Source organism: Esox lucius, chromosome 17, assembly GCF_011004845.1.
Source record: "Esox lucius isolate fEsoLuc1 chromosome 17, fEsoLuc1.pri, whole genome shotgun sequence".
Taxonomy (NCBI): domain Eukaryota; kingdom Metazoa; phylum Chordata; class Actinopteri; order Esociformes; family Esocidae; genus Esox; species Esox lucius.
In genome coordinates this window covers 25,101,445-25,127,774 of record NC_047585.1, presented here as the reverse complement: position 1 = coordinate 25,127,774, position 26,330 = coordinate 25,101,445, and the positions used below count along the sequence as shown (strand labels likewise).

The window sequence follows — 26,330 nt, the reverse complement described above, 5'->3', positions numbered from 1 at the left end:
TCTGAAGTATAGTGGTGGATATGAGATCATGTGTGGCTGTTTTACTTCCAAAAGTCTAACAGCCCTGGGAACCTGGCTTGGATACATTGCATCATGGACTCAGTCAAGAATCACGAGACAACAAAATCTGTCTGCCTCATCCAGGAGTTGTCATTAGATGTTCCAAAGCATTCCTCCAGGTCAACACAAAAATTTCTCACTGACCAGAGAATCAAACTTTTGCAATGGCCATCTCAGAGCCCTTTTGAAAACCTGTGGTGTGAGCTGATGGGGGTCCACACAAGTGAGGACAATGGACTGAAAGATTCAGAATGAATGAATGGTCTCAGATCAATTGGTGTGTCTTCCTACCTGATCAAAAATAAAATGAGAAGACTCAGTGCTGTGATATTGTGAAGGAACAAATTACTAAATGCATGCATTTAGTTGGTGGGGAAATATTGATTTAATCTTGATTATGACTTTTAACAATTGTACCTTGTCAATGGTTGGATTTCTCTCATGTTAAGTATAAGACAAAGTTGATAAACAAACAATTTATACCATTACCCATATTTACCATCAATCGTGGAAGGTACTGTATGAAGGACCTGATAAATAACTTAATATTGGTTAACATATTCAGTAATACTTTTTTTTAAACTGACCTTGTAATTTAGTTAAGTGTGAAACGTTTTAGTTTTGTTTTATAATGACTTTGAAACATCGAAATGTTCTTGCTTAACAAGAATCCTGCTGCTGACATATTCTGGGTTTTGCATTCTTAGCAACTTTTAATATTAGCGAGTGGACACATCTGTAAATTAATTGTCGAAATGTTTCTTAGCCAATATTTTACCACAGAATTTTCAAGCATGAACTTTCAAGATCACAATCTACCAAATTATCCTAGAACGTTTTAATACAAAAAGCAACTACATGATTTTCTACCTACATCTACAATTACGTCCAGAACTAGCACTTCGCTTTTTGTACTAAAACTTTCTGAAGAATGAATTGCAACGGATTCCAACTTTATTTGAATGCAAAGCGAGTGAACCGGAAGTGGTGGAGTGTACCATATTATATTTGAATTTTCTCAATTATGCTAGCGAAGAGTCAGCTAACTGTAGTCAGTTACTACTGTTAATTACAATATTTGTATACATATTTAGGAGATACCAAAAGCATTTGTATGCGCTAAGAACAGTTTGCAACAATGTAGCTAGCGAACGTTAACTTGAAGCAATGCTGATGTGGTGAGTTTCACTTGTTCTTATATTGTTAGCTTGCTAGCGAGTTACGTCAATGTAGCTAGCTAGCAAGGCAAATACGTTACCTTTAACCACTGCTACATTTGACCAGATTGCATTTTCTTTGAATGTGCTGGAACGATATTTAGATAACCACTAACATTAACAGTTGGATAGAGGCCAGTTATGATTTTTTTTGTTTCACGAGGACTCTGCTTACTTGCTAGTTTATACTAGTTCTGCTAACTTTAGCTAAATGTCGAGCAGCAACCTACGCTGTGGTGAATGCCATGCATAGGTTGATCAAGTAGCGATACAGCAGTAGTTAGCAAGGTATTTAATGTTCGTTAAAACCAAATGACGTCAGTTAGTTAACCAGTGCTTATTTTATCTTTTCCCATAATAGGCGTCTGTCGTACATTACCTCCATCATAATAGAATATGCAGTAGGTTATTTATAAGAAACTAACGTCAACATCCATTTTACGTTCATCTCCCTTTAGAGATTAAATATGACCTCGTTACCTTCACCCCTGTACCCTGCATCAACCTCAGCATGCAGGATATTACCTGGGGAGGGGAGTCAGGTGAGTCAGTCACACAATAACACGGCCCTTTATATAATGTCCCCACAAATATGTACTTTTAAACTTGTTTTACAAGGTCATCACAGAAAAAATACTGGCAGCTACAAGCACTGTTTATCCACCTTATTGTTTCTTTTTAGTCTTTATTCACTTAATTAAGACCAGAGGCACACCACAACCACACCATACCAGTGCAGAAGTCAAGGTTTCATTGGTACACCCCTTAGCAGTACATTGACAATGACTCTTAGGCTAAGACATGTGCACACAAGTCTGCGCTGTATAATCAAATATAATGTTTACTTGCACAGAATGAAGAATTCCATGTGTACATACAGAATTGTCTACAGGCCCTGGAAGATTTTAGAAATAATTTAGTGACAATGATATTCATAATGCTATTGATTACATATTGAAGATTTTAGTTTGCCTAATCATGAGTTTGGTTGCTATATTGTTTCAAATTGTATATCCTAACAACTTAGGTGAGCATAAGAGCCATACTTAATTGCTGTGGCGTGTAGTTATCAACCAAACTGAAATATGCACATTACATTGAGACCATCATCCATGCTCTATCATATTACATTGAGACCATCATCCATGCTCTATCATATTACATTGAGGCCATCATCCATGCTCTATCCAGCGGTATATCATTCTCCCTGTATGTCTGTGATTTAACAGCTAATGCAGGTCATTTCTGTCTGTAGCAGGTTCAGCCAAAAGCCCCTCTTCTTCAAATTCTTCGTGTGGCAGGAGCCAAGGAGAACATCTTTACCTTCAAGGAGGTGAGCTATAATATTTGGCGTCACGTTTGGGGACAATAACATTTCTTTCATTCCTGTTCATACAAAACATCAGTGACTTCTCTGGCTGCATTAACACACAGACCAGTTTTGAAAAAAATGTAAACTCAAAAAGAACTGATTTGATTGGTCAAGAGACACATTTGTGGATCAGAATTAGGCTGCCTGTGTGAAAGCAAAGGTTGAGAAAGCCTGGGAACTCACGATACATTATTGTCTCCATACTTACTCTATACTCTCAATGACAATGTTTTTTTTCTTTGTTTTGTGAGGTTTATAATACTGAGATTTGTTATTGTGATATTGTTTCATTATTTACTTATTTGTAATATTTTTTTTGTAATTGCTAATCATACACATAAGGACAAACATTGCAAATATCCGTTATACCCCATAATAAAAAATAAATGGCTACTGGCTAGATAAAATCTAACTTCCAGAATCTAAGGCAGAGCTTTCTGTTTTCCTTTTTACTAGTTTCGTGTCCCGCTGTGCAATGATAAATGATGAGTATTTGCCAAATGCAACTACAATCCCTAAAGCTCAGTGACCCAATTCATTAAATCCAAATTTTTCTCTAGCAAACAGCAAATTGTGCTTGCAAAAAGACACAACCCAAGTAATTGAGCAGATGGTTTGGTCTGCTTTAAAATCCGCAAAGAACTCATGAACCGCCGGGTTGACTTTGTACCAGCCCAGACTGAGGTGTTGTGTCTGTGTCAGGTGATGCACCACCTGGGACAGTACATCATGGGGAAGCAGCTGTATGATAAACAGAGGCAGCACATAGTCCACTGTCAGGACGACCCTCTGGGGGAGCTACTGGAGGTGGACAGCTTCTCCGTCAAAAACCCCAGGTGAGCACCAACACACTCTGAACACATTACAGTTGGGTTTGTTAACTTAAGATAAAGTCAACCGAACATGTTTCACATGTTTTAATCAAGATTGTTCTGTGCTTTGCAGTCCGGTCTACGAGATGTTAAAGAAGTATTTAGTTGTACTCAATTGTTCGGGTAAGTGATGCCTTGGATGGTTTTGACTGTGACTTTTTTTGTAAGACATGTTGATGCATTTAGTGTGAACCCTAGCTGAAACAGGTGAAAGATGAATTCAGTGCTGCTCTATGTGAACTGCCTGAATTAGTTTCAGGGCTTTTTTTGTGCAAAAAATATTTATTGTGCAATTAAATAAGTAAATTGTAGCGTTTGTTTCATTTGATGTACTTTAGGTCTTCACAAATGTTGCAGTTGTGAGAGTGAGCGTTTTGTTACCAAATCCTGAAAATCATTGTATTTTGTGTGAGGTTTAGGATTATAATTAGGGATATGTTTAGGATTGGGGTTAGGATCTGGGTGGTTAGGGTTCATGGCTGTTTTAGGTTTAGGGCAGAAGTTACATTTTAAGGTTAGGTTTAGTATTATGGTTAGAGATTACAGGTTAAGGGTTATGGTTAGGTTTTTGATATAAGGTTAGTTAGCATTAATACAGATAAGATTAGTGAATCAGCTTTGGTGTCTTCATTTAGATAGAGGTGTGTGTGTGTGTGTGTGTGTGTGTGTGTGTGTCCTGCATCAGGTCAGTTGTCTACAAGTCAACTGGACATAATTCACTCTGAGTGGAATAAAAACCTTTCAACCCACGGGTCAGCTTGGGATACAGAAATACTCATTTTTGGGTCAGGATGGTTTTATAGAAATACAAAACTTTGTTTCTTTGAAACACTTATTTTCTAGCTTCCTTTTTTAGCTCATGTTAGCAGGAGGAATGAAATGGAAGATTATCATGAGTAATTTGATGGAAAGAAAGAACAACCCAGTAGATGATGGATGTAGTCTACACTAGTAGGAAGAGCAGACCGTACATCATGTTGTAACATTAAATAAACAAGCCCCCTTAATCAAATGAATGCAGGAGATTTAAGTTCCAAATATGATCTTTTAATTCATGGAGGCATGAATACATTTGTTGTTTTTTTGTGGGTAAGTGTTCAACATTTTGAACTAATATATGAGGTTGGTCGGTCCTGTTGGTTGTCAGGTGGTTCTCAAAACGGTGTTGACCACAGATGGTGTTCCACTGGTCATCTGGCCTACAGAACTCTTGATGTTCTACCGTGTACTCATGCTATATTGTTAGGCTGGGGGGGCCTGGGACATATAGTCAATTAAGTGTTTTGGCATGATAACCCAAATGCCTGTTTTGCAAGAAACCATTTCCTGTTTATTTTCTTTCTGTGTTGTATGCTTCCAATCTCACTTCAGCTCCACCACATGTCACATTACTCTGCCCTCAGCATCGTGTCTTTTTTACTAACCTGCCGAACCTGGGGCCTGATTAATCAAGCATACATAGAAGCTATCATATATTTATACACAATTATAGAATTGAAAATGGTCATTCACATAGAAAAAGTGATTTATTAAACAATACTATGACTGTTTTATGTGCACTGGTAGGAAATCAGTTGATTAAGTCCATTTGTTCTTAGTGTCAGTGCTTGTGTGTGACCACGGCTATTTGCATTTTGACCCACCCCTAATTACACATGGTATATCATTCCTTTAAGCCAGTAAAACCAAAAAAATACTTTAAAGAGAATTCTTTTTGCTCTACATTTTTACTGTAAAAAGAGGACAGTTGTTACAAGTGTCATTAGAATTGGGAAATATTATAGGATAACTGGTGATACATTGAAGTCCAGTTACTTTGGGATGTGGGAGAGGCAACTAAACTATACTCCGTTACACAATAATTGACCATCACACATCAGAAGGAAAACATTTACTTGAAAATGTCAGTAGTCTCTGCTGGACACAGCAGATAGACAAACATAATGACATATCTTTGGGCTACTAGGGTCTAGGCCCACAGACATCCTAGTCTACTAAATTAATAGGATTCATAAACACCTGACTATGTTCTGTAACCCCTTGTGAACAGGCTGTGCAAACAAATGGTACTGTCAATCTGTCATAAAACAGTGTTTGTGTGATATAAAAAGCTGGATTAGTTCTAGTGCCTCGGACGTACTGAATTGGCATATTCACAATTTCAGAAGAGGATGGGAAATTAAGCATATTTTCATATTGTTTTGGCTCCAAACTCATCTCGTAACATAGTTGCACCCAGAACCTAATCTTTATTAGAAGGGTGTTGCTAACTTTCTGAAATTCAGTGTTGGACTTTTATTTTTTGTACTAAGTATTACCCCGAAGTTACAAAACAATTTAGATTTGAGTTAGAGGCTATTTTACCTGGTTATAAACTGGGGGGGGGACACTGATCCATTCAGAACAGAAATCCAATTTGAATGGATTCTCTGGGGTCCTATGTGTGTGATGTCAGTCGGCCTGTTAGAAGTCTAACTCACCTGAACGTTCAGTTACAGGGCCAGGTTCTGCAGGGTCATTTAAAAGCAGGTTTCTATTTGGTCTAGTTGTAGTCAATGTACTGTGTACACCTTGTTAATAATTATGTTGTGGCCCCTGGACCTCAGCAGGTTGTGTGTGTGCGTGTGCGTGTACGTGTGTGCGTGCACGTGTGTGCGTGCACGTGTGTGCGTGCACGTGTGTGCGTGTGTGTGTGTGCGTGCACGTGTGTGTGTGTGTGTGTGGGCAGTGTGATAACTGAAGGGTGGGTTGTGTTTTGTGTGTTACTGTATCTCATTCTGAAACACAGACGCTGCAGAGAGTCTTTCTTTGGGCCGTGAGTGTGTAGAGGGCGGAGTGGAGGAGCGCGGTCAGGTAAAGCTGAAGCATGGTGCTCAGGAGGAACGGTGACCCTTGAACCCACCCCCTCACAACACACACCACCTGAAGGCAGCCTACATGGTCTACTATATTTCCAGATGTCCCTGTTGTGATGTTAACACATCAGACAAACCTATTTATCATCATACACTCCAGGATCAAATGTGGAAGCCAACATTAACATGTAGAGCTGTTGGTGTCAGTCTTCCCAGAGTGTTTAAGGCAGTGGTGTGTGTGTTGTGGGGGGAGGGGAGGGCCACTGTCTCCGCTGGTGTTTGTGTGTACAGAGTAGCACCGTCTCTGTACATCCCCATCTCTGGCCAGGCCTGGGGGAGCTCCTCACTGCCAGAGCCCCCAGACCCACCCAGAGCATGGGGGGCAGAGTCCCTGTCTCTGTCTGTCTCAGAGTTCCCTTCTCTGCCCCAACCTGTTGGAGGAACACAGCTCCTGATCCAGTCACGGCTCAAACCCCAACAACCCCTTCCTCTATCCACCTACCCCACATCTACCCCTTCCTCTATCCACCTACCCCACATCTGCCCCTTCCTCTATCCACCTGCCCCACATCTGCCCCTTCCTCTCTCCACCTACCCCACATCTACCCCTTCCTCTATCCACCTACCCCACATCTGCCCCTTCCTCTATCCACCTGCCCCACATCTGCCCCTTCCTCTCTCCACCTGCCCCACATCTGCCCCTTCCTCTATCCACCTGCCCCACATCTGCCCCTTCCTCTATCCACCTACCCCACATCTACCCCTTCCTCTATCCACCTACCCCACATCTACCCCTTCCTCTCTCCACCTGCCCCACATCTGCCCCTTCCTCTATCCACCTACCCCACATCTACCCCTTCCTCTATCCACCTACCCCACATCTGCCCCTTCCTCTATCCACCTACCCCACATCTGCCCCTTCCTCTATCCACCTACCCCACATCTGCCCCTTCCTCTATCCACCTGCCCCACATCTGCCCCTTCCTCTCTCCACCTGCCCCACATCTGCCCCTTCCTCTATCCACCTACCCCACATCTGCCCCTTCCTCTATCCACCTACCCCACATCTGCCCCTTCCTCTATCCACCTACCCCACATCTGCCCCTTCCTCTATCCACCTACCCCACATCTGCCCCTTCCTCTATCCACCTACCCCACATCTGCCCCTTCCTCTCTCCACCTGCCCCACATCTGCCCCTTCCTCTCTACACCTGCCCCACATCTGCCCCTTCCTCTCTACACCTGCCCCACATCTGCCCCTTCCTCTCTCCACCTGCCCCACATCTGCCCCTTCCTCTCTCCACCTGCCCCACATCTGCCCCTTCCTCTCTCCACCTGCCCCACATCTGCCCCTTCCTCTCTCCACCTGCCCCACATCTGCCCCTTCCTCGCTCCACCTACCCCACATCTGCCCCTTCCTCGCTCCGCCTGCCCCTTCCTCGCTCCGCCTGCCCCACATCTGCCCCTTCCTCGCTCCGCCTGCCCCACATCTGCCCCTTCCTCGCTCCATCTGCCCCACATCTGCCCCACATCTGCCCCTTCCTCGCTCCGCCTGCCCCACATCTGCCCCTTCCTCGCTCCGCCTGCCCCACATCTGCCCCTTCCTCGCTCCGCCTGCCCCACATCTGCCCCTTCCTCGCCCCGCCTGCCCCACATCTGCCCCTTCCTCGCTCCGCCTGCCCCACATCTGCCCCTTCCTCGCTCCGCCTGCCCCACATCTGCCCCTTCCTCGCTCCGCCTGCCCCACATCTGCCCCTTCCTCGCTCCGCCTGCCCCACATCTGCCCCTTCCTCGCTCCGCCTGCCCCACATCTGCCCCTTCCTCGCTCCGCCTGCCCCACATCTGCCCCTTCCTCGCTCCGCCTGCCCCACATCTGCCCCTTCCTCGCTCCGCCTGCCCCACATCTGCCCCTTCCTCGCTCCACCTCCCCCACATCTGCCCTCTCACTCCTTGTGTCACTGACCTGGTGTCCTCTAAGCCCCTGGTGGATATGTGGCTCACAGTAAGATGTGAACATATGGATACTGTTCATTGGTTTTGTAATAATCTATGACTGCATTCCCCCAGTCTTGTGTATTATCATTGATAAACAATAAAAAAGGACCACGTAGAAGCCTTTTCTTTATCCATGAAGGCATGCAGACACATTCCAGAGTCACTTGTAATATAATCAATGCATCATGTTAAAGGTAATGCCAGATTTAATGTGATCATGGAAGAGTAAATGCTTGATCTTACATTTCCAGAATCATTGAGTGAGTTAATTGTTAATCTCTGGTGTCCTTGAATTCTACTCCCTCTGTTCTTTTCCTCCCACTGCCCCAGAACCAATACTCCCAAAACCATGTTGCCCCCCCCCACCCTGACCACTGGGCCGTGCTGTAAAGGAGCTGTGGTTCCGCCAAGTGATCAGTTTCTGCTCTGTGTTTTGATTGGCTGTCCTCCCCTTCTGTTGTGTAGGTGTGTGTGGACCCGACCAAGGTGGGCTTGGGAGTGGCCAGTGACAGGACTCTCCCCCCACAGACCCAGTCCCAGAGACGACCCCGAGAGTCTGATGAAGGTTGACACACACACACACACACACACACACACACGTTTGTATGGCTTTCCTCATGGGGACCAGAAAATACAAATTGCATGCTCCCTTGCCCTAATCTTAACCCTAAACTTAACCTCAATAAATTAACATTTATGCCTACATTTTACCTAGATGTAATGCTTAACCTTAACCCTTAACTTAACCAACAATGCCTAGACCTTAAAGAAACCCCAATTCTAACTCTAAAATGAATTGTAAGTTCGACCCTAAACCCTGTGCCGGAAATGGACTTTTGCCTCGTGGGGACCAGAAAAAGGTCGCCATGAGTCTAATCTTTTCAGGTTCTACAATACTCATGGGTACATTTGGTCCCCATGAATGTAGACAGACCTAAAACACACACACAGACAAACGGTTAAAGGGGCTCTGTGTAGAATCCTGCCTCTGACATTTACATGACTGAAATTAAACTGAAAATTACCAATATAATATTAGCTAGTCCAGGATGGTTTAGGGTGGGGGAAGGTACTGTGAATGTTTAAAGCAAGAATGAGTTGATTACAAGTTGATTCAAACTGATAGATGGACGGGTGAGAACACTTAATGGGGAATATTTCTGGCACTTTAACAATTTTATAGAAAGACATTGAAACATTAGTTTAAAACATTACCTTTAAATGTTGTCTGGACATTTATGCTGGTATTTATGATATTAGTACCGTAGATATTGTCCGGGTCCTTTAACTGATAACTGATGTTTTCTAATTCCATCAGGATCTTTAGATGGCTTGCCCCGGTCAGCATGCAAACGGCCCAAGCTTGACGTCTCCCTGGACGAGTGGGACCTCTCAGGCCTGCCCTGGTGGTTTCTGGGTAATCTGCGCAACAACTACAGTCGCAGGAGCAACGGTTCTACAGACATCCACACAAATCAAGTAAAAACACTGTTGTTATTGTAGTCACTTTATTTGCTTGGAGGGACTAAACTCAGGCAGTGGGGAGTCACCTGGATGAGGTCACCTGGATGAGGTCACACATCCTGACTGAGGGGTCAGCTTTCTCTTGTGCAGGATGAGGATACAGCCATTGTATCAGATACGACGGATGACCTCTGGTTCCTGACAGAGGGAGGGAGTGAGCAGGTGAGTGTGGAAATGAAGGAGGCCGTGCTGGAAGAAGGAAGTGGAGGAGAGGTTGAACCGCCACCAGAAGAGGAGGAGGGAGCAGGAAAAGAGGAGAAGGCCGATAAGGAGGTAGGACTGGGCCCTGCTGTAGTCCCTGGGTTAAGTGCTGCTTGTCTGTGTGTTTTAGTCAACAAAGTTAATGCATCAAAAGGTCTTTAAAACTAGGGTCTCCAACCTTTTTCAACATTAGAGCTGCTTTTAGAACGTTTAAAATGTCAGGAGCTAGTTTTTTCTTTTGCTTTCAATTAGACAATTTATTCCCTTTTTTTCTCCTGCATCTTATCTCTAGATCATTAGTGTACAAGACAAAGTTCTTCACTGTTTTTAGACATACAGATAGGTGGGGGCCCTAAAATTCTTTAGAAATTTTACTGAGTATTTTCTTAGTTTTTCCTTTATTTTGTTGTTGAATTAACAATGATTCAGGGAGGAAAATATAGGTCAATGGCATTGATTAAATCAAATCGATTTATTTTTTGTTTTGTTCTGGAAGAAAATAAATTGTTGATTTCTCATGTAACAGCAGAATTGGCTAAAGTGGAAAATGCTGGTCTTAAGTTAATCCATATTCTACTGCTTTTGAAGTCTACTTTAGAAAAAGACTTCTGGCATGAATAAATGTTCTACTGTATCGAATCCTATGGTGTCATGAAGTTTGTGCAGTAGGCTATAAGCCTGTTATAAAATAATATTGTCAATGCTTAAATTATTGATGCTCAAATACATTTATCTTTACAAACTTTGGGTACCTGATGACAGGTTATATACTAGGGGTGTAATGGTACATAACAATTATGGTTTGGTATGTACCTCAGATTTTAAGTCTGTTTCAGTACAGTGAAAAAACAAGAAACCAGGCAAGCTTAGTTCAGCCGGACCGCAGTAGAAAGTATTGCCCGTACCGTTACTCCCCTATTATAGACGGTGTGTTGTGTTACTTGAGGTACGTGGTGACACTGGTTATAGGCGGTGTGACACTGGTTATAGGCGGTGTGACACTGGTTATAGGCGGTGTGACACTGGTTATAGGCGGTGTGACACTGGTTATAGGCGGTGTGACACTGGTTATAGGCGGTGTGACACTGGTTATAGGCGGTGTGACACTGGTTATAGGCGGTGTGACACTGGTTATAGGCGGTGTGGCACTGGTTATAGGCGGTGTGGCACTGGTTATAGGCGGTGTGGCACTGGTTATAGGCGGTGTGGCACTGGTTATAGGCGGTGTGGCACTGGTTATAGGCGGTGTGACACTGGTTATAGGCGGTGTGACACTGGTTATAGGCGGTGTGACACTGGTTATAGGCGGTGTGACACTGGTTATAGGCGGTGTGACACTGGTTATAGGCGGTGTGACACTGGTTATAGGCGGTGTGACACTGGTTATAGGCGGTGTGACACTGGTTATAGGCGGTGTGACACTGGTTATAGGCGGTGTGACACTGGTTATGGACGGTGTGTTGTGTTACTTGAGGTACGTGGTGACACTGGTTATAGACGGTGTGACACTGGTTATGGACGGTGTGTTGTGTTACTTGAGGTACGTGGTGACACTGGTTATGGACGGTGTGTTGTGTTACTTGAGGTACGTGGTGACACTGGTTATAGACGGTGTGACACTGGTTATGGACGGTGTGTTGTGTTACTTGAGGTACGTGGTGACACTGGTTATGGACGGTGTGTTGTGTTACTTGAGGTACGTGGTGACACTGGTTATAGACGGTGTGACACTGGTTATAGACGGTGTGTTGTGTTACTTGAGGTACGTGGTGACACTGGTTATAGACGGTGTGACACTGGTTATAGACGGTGTGTTGTGTTACTTGAGGTACGTGGTGACACTGGTTATAGACGGTGTGACACTGGTTATAGACGGTGTGTTGTGTTACTTGAGGTACGTGGTGACACTGGTTATAGACGGTGTGACACTGGTTATAGACGGTGTGTTGTGTTACTTGAGGTACGTGGTGACACTGGTTATAGACGGTGTGACACTGGTTATAGACGGTGTGTCGTGTTACCTGAGGTACGCGGTGACACTGGTTATAGGCGGTGTGACACTGGTTATAGGCGGTGTGTCGTATTACCTGAGGTACGCGGTGACACTGGTTATAGGCGGTGTGACACTGGTTATAGGCGGTGTGACACTGGTTATAGGCGGTGTGACACTGGTTATAGGCGGTGTGACACTGGTTATAGGCGGTGTGACACTGGTTATAGGCGGTGTGACACTGGTTATAGGCGGTGTGGCACTGGTTATAGGCGGTGTGGCACTGGTTATAGGCGGTGTGACACTGGTTATAGGCGGTGTGACACTGGTTATAGGCGGTGTGACACTGGTTATAGGCGGTGTGACACTGGTTATAGGCGGTGTGGCACTGGTTATAGGCGGTGTGACACTGGTTATAGGCGGTGTGACACTGGTTATAGGCGGTGTGGCACTGGTTATAGGCGGTGTGGCACTGGTTATAGGCGGTGTGGCACTGGTTATAGGCGGTGTGGCACTGGTTATAGGCGGTGTGGCACTGGTTATAGGCGGTGTGGCACTGGTTATAGGCGGTGTGACACTGGTTATAGGCGGTGTGACACTGGTTATAGGCGGTGTGACACTGGTTATAGGCGGTGTGACACTGGTTATAGGCGGTGTGACACTGGTTATGGACGGTGTGTTGTGTTACTTGAGGTACGTGGTGACACTGGTTATAGACGGTGTGACACTGGTTATGGACGGTGTGTTGTGTTACTTGAGGTACGTGGTGACACTGGTTATGGACGGTGTGTTGTGTTACTTGAGGTACGTGGTGACACTGGTTATAGACTGTGTGACACTGGTTATGGACGGTGTGTTGTGTTACTTGAGGTACGTGGTGACACTGGTTATGGACGGTGTGTTGTGTTACTTGAGGTACGTGGTGACACTGGTTATAGACGGTGTGACACTGGTTATAGACGGTGTGTTGTGTTACTTGAGGTACGTGGTGACACTGGTTATAGACGGTGTGACACTGGTTATAGACGGTGTGTTGTGTTACTTGAGGTACGTGGTGACACTGGTTATAGACGGTGTGACACTGGTTATAGACGGTGTGTTGTGTTACTTGAGGTACGTGGTGACACTGGTTATAGACGGTGTGACACTGGTTATAGACGGTGTGTTGTGTTACTTGAGGTACGTGGTGACACTGGTTATAGACGGTGTGACACTGGTTATAGACGGTGTGTCGTGTTACCTGAGGTACGTGGTGACACTGGTTATAGGCGGTGTGACACTGGTTATAGGCGGTGTGTCGTATTACCTGAGGTACGCGGTGACACTGGTTATAGGCGGTGTGACACTGGTTATAGGCGGTGTGACACTGGTTATAGGCGTTGTGACACTGGTTATAGGCGGTGTGACACTGGTTATAGACGGTGTGACACTGGTTATAGACGGTGTGTCGTGTTACTTGTAAGGGTCATCTGAATAAGCATTTGCATATTATTTATATGATAACATGCATTTCACTTGCTGAACAGACTGAATCATAAACTCCCCATAGTTCCAGTGGTAAATATATGATTGGGGTCTAGCTAATGTTAAGATATTTTCACTGAGGTATTGTTATGGTATTATACTAAGCTTGGATTGGCATAAAATGAACTATTCATCTTTTTGTGTAACTCTTTGATGTATCTAATGATTAACATATTGGAGTATCTTCAGATGCAGATTAGCAACCCTGTTTCAGACATCTGTAGCCTGACCACTGCTGCATCAGTAAGACCACAGGAGAATACTCATTACTAATATAGAACACCTGCCATGAAATATTAACAATACAGTGTAGCCTCTGGCAAAGACCTTTCCCATTCTGTCTCCTGTACTGTGGAGTCATTTTAGACTGACTGTCTGTCTGACTGATCTCTCATCAGATGCAGGAGGAGCCAGACGAGGACTCCCAGTGTCTGAGTGACGATACAGATACAGAGATCTCTACACAGGTCTGTCTTCTGGTCTCTCAATGTCTGTCTCTGACTGTTCCTTCTAGTCTGTAACATCTCCGACCTGTTCCCTCAGGATGCATGGCAGTGTACAGAGTGCAGGAAGTACAACTCTCCTCTCCAGCGCTACTGTGTACGCTGCTGGGCCTTACGCAAGAACTGGTACAGAGATGTTCCACGACTGGTCCACTCCCTGTCTGTCCCAGACATCCCAGCATGCAGTTCTCTAGACCCACAGGATGATGAGGAGGAGGACAGCGATGCTGGCATCGATGTCCCAGACTGCCTCCGGTCTGTGTCTGACCCCATCATTCTGCCCTCCCATTCCACTCCTGACCGCCCGTTGCCACCTGGGGGTCGAGGAAAAGGCAAGGGTCCCAGGCCACACGGCCTGCCCAATGAGGAGCAGCTCTCTGGGGGAGAGAGCCAGGAAAGCCTGGGGATGGAAGTGGAGGTTAGGCCCGAGGCTCTGTTGGAGCCCTGTAAGCTGTGTCGCATCCGTCCGCGCAACGGGAGTATTATACACGGCCGCACAGCCCACCTGCTGACCTGCTTCTCCTGCGCCAGGAGGCTGCACAAGTTCCACGCTCCTTGTCCTGGCTGTGGACAGATCATACAGAAGGTTATAAAGACCTTCATAGCCTGAGAGGACTGGAAGTTATTTAAAGCATGTACACAACACCCCACTACACTGGTTGGTGTTTATTCACTAACTGTATACAGGATAACCACACATCGCTGTCACAGAGGGTAGCACTTAGTAGAGCATGTTCCTCTGGGTTGTCCTTCCCCTGGTAATGGGTTTGCATCACAGCTCTTCTCAGACATGGCGCTTCTACTGGAAGGTACAAACACCGCAACTTATTATTTGAAGCATTAAACTAATATACCATGTGCCACATTAAGTAAGTTCCTTCAAAATGTATTTATTTCAGTGCCAAGTAGCACTGTACATATACAACTCTGCTGTAATGTCTGTTTATTTTGACTGACAGCTTGTGACTCAAGTGTTTGTTTGCAACAGAAGGCCAGTGGACACTTTCTAGTTGGTCGCTGTTATAAGTGTCCAGGAAATGCTTTCTGACTGTAGTCAGTTTGGCTCCATACCTTATTTTGTATTCTTTAAAGACAGCATGTTCTTCCAGTATGTTACAGTGATGGTTAGTTCACTACAGTCTGGCTGACTACAGCTCCTCCAGGGAGTGCAGGTATGCAAGTCTCATTGGCATGTCTTTATGGGGCTTTTTTCTCCTGTCATTTCTTTGCACTGTTTTGTCTGTGTACACAACTTTTAAAACTAGTAAAGAGGGTCTTCTTTTACTCCCTGTTATCTGTTATTGTTGTTTAGTACTTCGTGCCAGAACAGACATCTTTAGCCCACAGCGCTGAACTGAATGCCTTGTCTTACTGTCCTGCTACTCACCATTCACATTCATTTACGGATACATTTCTTTGGCTCTTTTTAAAGGCTGGTTAGGGAACAAATCAGTTGATATTAACAATAACCCGTCTTACATTTTTCACAAGTTATGTCTTGAAACCACGATTGTGTAAATACATCTTTGTGAACAGACCTCAACATTTCCTTTCCAAATGTGTATTTCAGCATTAATCAATAATTAACCTAAAATAAATATTTCCAATCACGCCAAGCTACTTAAATTGTATTTCTGCTTGCAGTGATTTATACTTTTGTTTTAAAGCAGTTATTTTAAACTTATTTTGTTGGTACAGGTAATAGTTGTCCAGCAACATTCCTTGGACTGTTGTACATTCTATTTAAAGAGTTGTTTTTTTGTTGTGATTATTCCAGGAGAATTAAAGCAAGTTTTAATTCCTATAAAATATTCTTTAATTTATTTAATTTATGGGTTTTTTAAATGATTTTTTCCCCCTGATATCCTAATCATATGAATGTAGGGACAGAAGCAGTGGCTATAATGGTCAACATGCCTAATTCTTTGCCTTTCACCTGCAAAACTCTTTGTTCTGGATACAAACAATAACTGCACTCTATTTGTTTTGGACAGGGAAGCTGTAATGTGCAGCAGCATGCAATTGGTTTAATGTCATAATTAAATAGGTGCTTTTTGCTTTGAATTCTACACACATTAAAATTTGCACAGGTGACAACATTGCCTAGTAATGTTGTCTTTTTCTGTAGGCCAAAAGTTTACTCATCATTTAATGTAATGTAGATTGAGGTAGTGTCTTAAGAGCCTTTGCTTTGTTTTAAGTCAGGCTTTGATCTGTTTTAAGTCAGGCTTTGCTTTGTTTTAAGTCAGCGTTTCACTGCCAAGTGTAATTAATTTAATGGTTTTGCTTGTTTGTTTTTATAATTGATATTTGTTTTGATTTTAATATTGGTTCTATATTTGCTTTGTTGATGAAGGTTACTGTTCTGATGTTTATACATATAATGCTGTTTTGTGCTTTGTTCTCAGCCTTTCTACTGCTAAGACTCCTACTCTGAAACATACTGACTATTGCACACTCAGATGTAAATTACACCGATAGCTTGTTGTTCCTTATGGTCTGTCTGTTATGAACGTCTATAGCTGTGCTCTGTCTGTTTGTGAGGCTGTTCAGCTCATTAATGTTCTTATCCCCTCCGCCACCAGGTGGTGCTAGATAGCTTTGGTCCTCAATGCTTCAAACCCTCCACCGCTACAGTGTCGGAATATTATTCGACTTTCTGTAGTCTACATGGAGCATCGCTAACAGTGTGAAACTAAACCCTGCATTGTTTTAAAGTGAGATATTATACTTGCGGTGTGTTTTAAAGTAAGCTTTATTGTATAGAAACCCTTGTATTGACCTCCATCACTGCCATTTTCCACAGAACTCTAACCCGCCTACTACCTTGACAGGAAGACATATACAGGGTTAGGACGAGGGATTCTGATATCAACAATCTTATTGCATTATTATTTAACAAGGGATGAACTTCTGTGTTTGGTGTGTCTGGGAGTGAATGGTAGCACCACAGAAATAGTGCCATCATAGTGAAAATTAAACACAGTCATAATAGATTTCAGCTAACTACTACATGAAAAAATAGCATAACTGCTTTACTGTGATTCTATTAAGTTGGGTTTAAAAAATAAATAAAATAATGGTCTACATTCTTACAACTCATTATCCTGACCTCTTGTCTCCTTTTTCAATGCTAATTATATGTGGAATCTCAAGTTGTCTTACCTTCTATTATTGACCCTCACAATGCCATTGTTGTTGTGGCGGTTGAATACCGAGACAGGCCAAAGTCTTAAATCTGTGATGAGCATGAGTGAAACTGAGCATTCCGGAAGAAAGTGTCACATCCAACATGGCAACTTTGCTGTCATGAAACATTGCTTTGAATTGGAAGGTCCGTTGTGCTCATGGAATGATATGACTGTAGTGCTGTACCACTATGGCTTTTAAATAAAGTAGCTGAACCGTGTAGGCCTACTGTTATTTTACCACAGAGAGCTGCTAGTTGTACAGTATGGATATCACATTATCATTGAATCTCACACACATCAGTGAGCACACACCGCCTCTTGGTGTATGGAATCTGCTGCTGGAGAGTCCATGGAGGCTGAAGAATAAGTCATTGTATGACAGCCCAGCTGTCCTGTACCCTCTCCTTCACGACAGGGCTGACTGCCACCTGTGTGTATGTCTCTCCTTCTGTCCAGTCTCTTCAACTTACCACGCCACCCTTCCTTACTAATGCACATTATGAAGTGTTTAATGCAGGAATTCCACAGAGGGCGTAGTCTGCTTGTTGTCGTTTTTTCTTTTTAGTTGGTGTCCATTAAGACTACCAGTATTGCCAGATGGGGCGGTTTCCCGTCCAATTGGGCTATTGTTAATGACAGTGTACGGTCAAAAATGGGTGGGTTCATTTACAGATAAGGTTGTGTAGAATAAATGGCGTTCGGGTTCGCAGGTAATTGGCCGGTTTACAGTCAATGAAATCTGTCAACCCTATACAAAACCAGATGAGGGGAAGTCCTAATTAGTGACCTTGTAACAGCACATTATGTAACAACACATTATGTAATAACATGACAAAATATAATACATTTACACTTCATTATGTAATTACACCTGCATTTTGTAATAATCTGCCACATTTTGTAATAAACAGCTTGAACACAATATGTAATACATTACATAATGCAGTGATTATTACAAAATGAGGGAGTTGATGAAAATGTAATAATATGGTGCATTATGTGATAACCAACCAAACTGGATGTCTTCATTCATGAAAATCGTTATAACAATGTTTATTTGATTCATTCTATCATGAATCATACTGACTCTAATCTACTGAACTAATTGTATCTTTCATTGTCCAGAACTACATTCCTTATCTTAATAGAATCTGTACTTGAGGGATCAACTGCACGACACTGTGTTTTAATGACACAACCACAGTATTGGCATACACACAAATGTCAGGGCGCACGTGCACGCGTGTGCACACAGCTATGCCTTTAAGGATTATAGATTCTTACTATAGAGAAATTTAGGCAAAGAATATGTACCACACTCTAGTGGTTAACAACACTTTGGATGAACATATAGACTATTACATACTTGAGAAAAGGGGTGAGAGTTGGCAGCCCTAATGACTTTGTACATATGTTGTCCTATAAGGCCTAAGTCTAACCAGACTGGTAGCAATAGCCTAAATGCTCTAACTTCCCAAAAAAATTTTTGTGAATGGAAATGTGTAAAATATGTGAACTATTCCTATGAATACATTCCTATGATGTTAAACTTTCTAAGACCAATATTATCTGCTAGGCTAGCGAGTATTGTCATTGCTAACAAGCACATGGTTATTTGCATGAAGGTTTGAGCTACTCTACAATTTAACTCTAAATGAGAGAAACTCTGAATCCAATGCTTTGCAGAGAAATAACATTTTAGTCACACTCAATGTCATACCGTTCAACATGTTCCCATTCAACTAGTGGCCAGTGATAGACAATACAACTTATTCTTCCTCTTCCAAGGCAGTTCAAAAACTTGATAGCACAATTTTATAGCAAATCTATAGCACATTTATCATACACAGTGGCAATTCAAGGTGCTTTACAACTGAAGATTAAAAGACAGTTCATGAAAGAGGCAACTGATACAACCCTGTTGTATCAAAAGCTGGCACAGAGGCACCAAAAAACTGGAAAAGTTGTGTAATGCTAAAAAACTAAACCTGGTGGAACATCTCACAAATAATTAGGTCAATTGGCAACAGGTCTGTAACATTGGGTATTAAAGGATTGTTCCAGAGAGGATGGGGAGGGGTTCACCACTCTGTGAAAGACTGCGTGGGCAAAGAGTGCCCCAATTCAAGAATAACGTATCACAACATAAAATTGCAAAGAGTTTGGGGATCTCATCATCTATGGTAGGCAATATCATTAAAAGATTCAGAGAATCTGGAGTAATCTCTGTACGCAAGGGACAAGGGCAAAAACCCATATTGGATGGCTGTGCTCTTCAGGCCCTCAGGCAACACTGCATTAAAAACAGACACGATTCTATAGTGGACATCACTGCATGGGCTCAAGAACAATTCAGAAAATCATTGTCTGTGAACACAGTACATGGCAGCATCCACTAATGCAAGTTAAAACTCTGCCATGCAAAGAAGAAACCATACATAAACAACATCCAGAAATGCCAACACTTCTCAGGGCCCAAGCTCATTTAAGATGTACTGAGGTAAAGTGGAAAACTGTCCTGCGATCTAACTAATCCAAATTGGAGATAATTTTCCTGAATTCTTGGACATCCTCCGGCCTAGAGAAGAGAAGGACCATCTGGCTTGTTATCCGGGCACAGTTCAAAAGCCAGCATCCAGGGGGGCATCAGTGCACATGGCATGGGTAACATGGCATGGGTAACATGGCATGGGTAACTTGCACATCTGTGAAGGCACCATAAATGCTGACCAATATATACAGGTATTGGGGCAACATATGCTGCCATCCAGATGATGTCTTTTTCAGGGAAGGCCTTGCTTATTTCAGCAGAGCAATGGCAAACCACCTTTTGCACATATCACAACAGCATGGCTCTGTAGTAAAAGAGTCCGTGTGCTAAACTGGCCTGCCTGCATTACAGCCCTGTCCCCTATTGAAAACACCTGGTGCATTGTGAAATGAAAAATACAGCAAAGGAGACCCCAAACTGTTGAGCAGCTGAAATCCTATATCAAGTAAGAATGGGAAAACATTCCACTTTCAAAACTACAGCACTTAGTCTCCTCAGTTCCCAAACACTTACAGTGTTGTTAAAAGAAGAGGTGATGCAACACAGTGGTAAACATGCCCCTGTCCCAACTTTTTTGACATGTGTTGCTGGCATCAATTACAGAATGGGTATCTAATTTTATTTCTCAGTGTCAACATTTGATATGTTGTATTTGTACTATTTTCGATTAAATACAGGGATAAATGATTTGCACATCATTGCATTCTGTTTATATTAGCATTTTAAGCAGCGTCACAACTTTTTTGAAAACAGATGAACATTAATAGACTATTTGAAAGAAAATACAATGGATTTATAATAACAATAAATAAATAATGGTGTAGTTAAAAACTTGATTTAAGATACGTTTTAAAAGTTCTAAAGGACTTAAATAACTTAACTAAAAGCATCCATGAACAGTGTGATTTTGAGTCCTGGTTCAAACGTTTCTGAGGGTTATGCTACATTTAAGATAGACAGGGAGTCTGGTCCAGAGATGCACAGCATGGGCTGCTTCACCCAGTTTAGCCCTGGCACTCACCAAGTTTGGCACCAAGCACCATTGCCTTGTATTCAATTCTGAGGCCCAGTGTAGTGACTTTAGAATCTGGGTGATGTGGTCTGACCTGTTGGTCCCTGTAAGAACTCTAGCAGCTGCATGTTGAATAAGCTGAAGCTTTATGATGGTCTTTTTGGGGGGCCCAGTCAAAAGACCAGTGCCGTAGTCAACCCGGCTACAAATAAAAGCTTTTATATTGCTATGTAGGTGAACTATAACGCCAATGGGGGCACAGAGGTCATAGGGGTCTTATTTCATTTATGGGAAGTTTAATTTAGCTTAATTGTACAAATTGTAACTGTACAGATGAAGACATTGGCTGGTTATTACATAATGCACCACATTATTACATATTCAATAAAAAAAGGTCCAACTCACAAATGTTTTAATAATCACTGCATTATGTAATCATTTATTACAAAATGCAGAGACATTTATTGCATGTTGCGTTCAAGCTGATTATTACAAAATGTGGCTGCTTATTACAAAATACAGGTGCTATTACATAATGAAGGGAAAACGTATTCCATTTTGTCATGTTATTACATAATGCAGTGTTATTATATAATGTGTTGTTACAGACCTTCATTTTGAACCATGTGCAACACAGTAGCAAAGACCTGCAGACACCCCACCATCCATGGAATGTGGTGATGTGTGTTTGTTCTGCACTGTTGTAATACTCAAGTCCAGGTAACCATTGGTAACTGCAATGATACTGAGCATTACTATTAGCAGCACTAGAAGGTTAGCAGTTCTGTTTGACAGTTTGAATTTCATCTCACAGACAGTGGTGAGCTGTGGGGGTGTGTGGGCATGCAGACTGCTCCGGCTCAGTCTCTGATCATCAGGCCACTCTTTTGCTTCCCTGTTGCTAGTCTTGCAAGGCCATACTTATTTGACAAATTTGATAATGTGTCCTTAAAGGTCAGTATACTTAGAAATGAGTGCTGGCACCAAGCACTAAGATTTTGATTGAATGTAACATTTAAACAAACCTCCCCACACACATGTTTGTTGAAGGTAAGGTGGTTCAACACTCTTTGGAACGGGATAAAAAATATTTTCCAGAGAGTTGTCAGTTCCTATGCTTCTTTGCAACATTGCAGAAAATAATCAAGAAGCAGACATCGAAGAAAATGTGTCGCAAATGTGTCACCGCAAGTGTGTGTGGTGACGAGGAAGGTACCAAGCGCAGGCAAAATGGCAGTCGATGTCCCAGGGAGGGGGGGGGCGGGGCAGCGCAGAACCCCCTCCGGCACAAACCAGCCAAGGGGGCGGAATGGCTGGGACAGGCCAGGGTGGTGGAGCGGCCGGAACCGGAGAGGGTGGAGGCGGCTCAGGCCACTCCTCCTCGGGCTCAGGAGGCATGGGCTGCCGCTTCTGGCAGGTAGGAGGCACGGGCTGTGGCTCCAGGGCAGCAGGGGGGCGCTGGCTGCAGTTCCTGAGCAGCAGCAGGGAAGAGCCTGCGCCTTGGAGCTGGCACCGGACGTAGAGGGGGTGCTGTCAAGGCTCCCCTTGGGTACCCACTCAGCCCCCCTCTAAATTTTCTGGGGAGGCCTCTGGGTCTCCGTAACCTGAGGAGGCCTCGGTTCAGGGGGGAACCGCGGACCAGGCGTTGGGCACCTCGCCCTGCATTGTGGTGCTGCCCTCTTCTTCCTTCAGCCTCCTCTCCTACATCCCGTCCTCTCTGCCTCCTGCATCTCCTGCAGGAGCCCTATAACCAGCTCCTCCTCCTCCTTAGTGAGGGGCTTGACCACTCCCCATTGGTCCAAGCCCCATAGCAACCCCCCAAACTTTTCATGAGGCGATCTCCAGCCTCGCTCCCTCTGGGGGTCTTCCTCCTCTCTCCCATAAACCACCTCCTCGTCTTCCGAGGAAAGGGAGTCAGACCCCCAATCACCCCTCCAGGTATAACTCCTTCCTGGAGGGACTGCCTGCTGGTTCCATTTTTCTTGGTCGATCATTTCTGTTGCAAGTGTGTGTGGTGAAGAGGAAGGAACCAAGCGCAGGCAGAATGGCAGTCGATGTTGAATCTTTACTTAAAAGTAACACCGAGCACTAAACATAAGGCTGGCTATGCAGCAAAACGTCTCTTGATTGGTTTGACTCAGTGTGATGACATGCTCACGTGTTGGAGTCCTGCTAACAACACAACATCTCAGACAAAACTGGGCATGACATCACTAGAATGAATGATGTGTCTTGTCGTAGAGATTAAACATTTATAACATTACACTGATTAGCACAGAAAGCTGCAACCTTTGGGGCATGTTTTCTGTTGCCTTGTTTATCCAAGGTATGGAGTCTGGGCAGGGTTGGTATGATGAGAACTGCATAGCAGTAATGACACGGCACCTACAGCAGGTCCAGAATGGTGTGGCCTGGGGAGTGGAAGAGGGTCTTCATGATGCTATGACTACAGAGTGACCATCCTAACATCCCAAAATAGCCCCACCACATACTTCTCCACTCATCCCCACTAAGCCAAGTGCTGGGTCACCACTGCAATACTTCCTGTTGGAACCAGAGAGGAAGTGCCCAAAATAAACGCTTCTCTTCCCCCTAACAGTAGTCTAAAGTAGGGGTTCACAAGCCTTTTCAGTTACTGTACCACAGACAGAATTGTGCTCTACTTGGAGTACCCCTGAAGTACCCCCTCATGTTAATTTCACTAGTAAGCCTATGGTGTCATGAGTGTTTTCAAGTACTCCCTGTTGAGAGGCCAAGTACCCCCAGGAGTCCTAGTCCCCCTGGTTGGGAACCACCGTTCTACAGGATCTAAGTGTGGCAGTTATTTAGGACCAGTCAGGTGTTTAACAGACTAGAGGTGGGGTTTCAGCCTGGGGAACAAATGTAAACATCCTCACCCCGTCTCCACCCTAACTAATGTCAACACCCCGTATCCACCCTAACCCTAACTAATGTCAACACCCCGTATCCACCCTAACCCTAACTAATGTCAACACCCCGTATCCACCCTAACCCTAACTAATGTCAACACCCCGTATCCACCCTAACCCTAACTAATGTCAACACCCCGTATCCACCCTAACCCTAACTAATGTCAACACCCCGTATCCACCCTAACCCTAACTAATGTCAACACCCCGTATCCACCCTAACCCTAACTAATGTCAACACCCCGGCTCCACCCTCTACATCCTAGGCCAAGACCCATCCAAGTCATCTTATTTCAGATGTGGCCTCTGTGTCCTCAATTTGATTTGCTGGTGTCCATGGCTGTCTGGAGTGTGAAGCCTGGTATCTGGCTGGTATCTAGAGTGTGAAGCCTGGTATCTGGCTGGTATCTAGAGTGTGAAGCCTGGTATCTGGAGTGTGAAGCCTGGTATCTGGCAGGTATCTGGCGTGTGAAGCCTGGTATCTGGCTGGTATCTGGAGTGTAAAGCCTGGTATCTGGCTGGTATCTGGAGTGTGAAGCCTGGTATCTGGCTGGTATCTGGCTGGTATCTGGAGTGTGAAGCCTGGTATCTGGCTGGTATCTGGCTGGTATCTGGAGTGTGAAGCCTGGTATCTGGCTGGTATCTGGAGTGTGAAGCCTGGTATCTGGCTGGTATCTGGAGTGTAAAGCCTGGTATCTGGCTGGTATCTGGAGTGTAAAGCCTGGTATCTGGCTAGTATCTGGAGTGTAAAGCCTGGTATCTGGCTGCTGTCTGTCTCTACCCAGTCGGCCTTCCTCTTGACCAGTGGGTCCAGCCTGTTGACTCCCTGCTTGGCTGTTTGTCTCTGGATCTGAGGAATCAGGAGCTCTGCTCTCTCACCCCCTTTCTCAGAAAAACACACACACACACACACACATTGCCTTTTGAAAATAGTCAAACCCCTTCAATTTTTCCACATTTTGTTGTAGTACGAAGTGATAAAATGGATCTGATATCTCATGCCTACAATCAAAACAATACTCTTTACTGTCTAAGTGGACCTAAGTGAAATACAGCCACTGACACTGGCTGTTTATAACCAGAACTCACCTAATTGCTAATATGATTTCCCTCAACTGGGGGAGGCCCAGAGTGGCCAGCCGTGCTGCTGCTTTAGTATATCATGAGGTTTGCCCACCTGAATAGTATAAAAATTGCCAAATATTTTGTATTCTTTAAGCTCTGTCAAAATGCTTGTTAATCCTTGATAGACACCTATTTTCTAGTATTGCCATCGATTGTCAAGTCAATTTAAGTATAACTGATAACAGGAACATTGTCAAAGTCATGATGTTAACCTCTAGTTGAGCTGAATATATCAATAAATATTTTTCTCTGAAATGTCATCTTTAAGTATGCTGACTACTGTGGAAGATACTGTATTAACACTGGTACTCAATAATGTACAGTGGTTGTTTTGCCCCAAATATTATGCTTTGCATTCAGTGAAAATGATTATTGTCTTTGCACACCCTTTATTCTTTCACTGTCATTTTGGTTATTATCAATGAGCAATTGAATTGGATAAGAAGCCTATCTTTGCAGTGACTGGTTGTGTTGATAGACTGTCCAATGTCTAATTAATGCCCAAAGGGATTTCATGCTTTTAAAAGTATAACTGGTCCCATTACTAATAATTGTTACTGAATATGTGTGCTTTACATTCATTATTTGACTGAGGAATATATGTGTGCTCTACATTCATTATTTGACTGAGGAATATATGTGTGCTTTACATTCATTATTTGACTGAGGAATATATGTGTGCTTTACATTCATTATTTGACTGAGGAATACATGTGTGCTTTACATTCATTATTTGACTGAGGAATATATGTGTGCTTGACATCCATTACTCCACTGAGGAATCTATGTGTGCTTGACATCCATTACTCCACTGAGGAATATGTGGAGTATAGAGGTGGGGTCATTCAAAATATATGGTAACCATTATTGCAAAAAGCAGTCTATTGTACTTATGCAAAGTTTTAAGCAAGTGTTAACTCTTTAGTATATTTAAACCTTTTTTTTAAACACATATGTGGAGAAATTAGACTGTGGTTCGGGCGTTGACTTGCTCACACCAGGACACTGACATTTTGTTTTTAAATCACTAGTGTGGCTTTGGCTGAATGTTATGAGACATTGTCCTGTTGGAAGATTAAACTTCTTCCAAGTTGCAATTGTACAATAAGAACTGTGGGACCCAGTGACATTAATAATTAACATTAAAACATATGAAAAGTTTGAATGGCACACAGGTACCATTCATATCTATATACTATGTTCAGTATGTAATGAAGGTCTATATACACTGTTCAGTATGTAATGTAGGTCTATATACTATGTTCAGTATGTTATGAAGGTCTATATACTATGTTCAGTATGTAATGAAGGTCTATATACAATGTTCAGTATGTAATGTAGGTCTATATACTATGTTCAGTATGTTATGAAGGTCTATATACTATGTTCAGTATGTTATGTAGGTACT

The 26,330-nt window shown here is 43.3% G+C and overlaps 1 protein-coding gene across 12 annotated transcripts; it reads left to right on the top strand.

Annotated features, from left to right (window-relative positions):
• The first annotated feature begins 1,036 nt into the window (after positions 1-1,036).
• Positions 1,037-17,215, top strand: mdm4 (MDM4 regulator of p53). 12 transcript variants are annotated; one of them, XM_020055703.2, is made up of 12 exons: positions 1,037-1,238; positions 1,736-1,819; positions 2,536-2,610; positions 3,352-3,485; positions 3,595-3,644; positions 6,310-6,374; positions 8,837-8,936; positions 9,690-9,850; positions 9,971-10,168; positions 13,800-13,853; positions 14,009-14,077; positions 14,154-17,215. In XM_020055703.2, the coding sequence occupies exons 2-12, from the start codon at positions 1,745-1,747 to the stop codon at positions 14,721-14,723; spliced, it is 1,551 nt and encodes a 516-aa protein (XP_019911262.1). In that variant the 5' UTR covers positions 1,037-1,238; positions 1,736-1,744; the 3' UTR covers positions 14,724-17,215. The 12 variants fall into 12 exon arrangements, 11 of the variants coding, with proteins under 11 accessions (XP_019911262.1, XP_019911261.1, XP_010893887.1 ...); XM_020055702.2 differs by having other exon boundaries at positions 1,038-1,238; positions 2,533-2,610; XM_020055704.2 differs by having other exon boundaries at positions 1,039-1,238; positions 2,533-2,610; positions 9,986-10,168.
• Positions 17,216-26,330: the final 9,115 nt, after the last annotated feature.

Excerpts from the sequence above, each read along its gene's own strand:
- mdm4 (XM_034287173.1), top strand. The coding sequence starts at position 11,545 with ATGGACGGTGTGTTGTGTTACTTGAGGTACGTGGTGACACTGGTTATA. Across the intron at positions 12,167-12,211 it reads CGGTGTGACACTGGTTATAG|GCGGTGTGACACTGGTTATA; the intron begins GCGGTGTGTCGT and ends CACTGGTTATAG.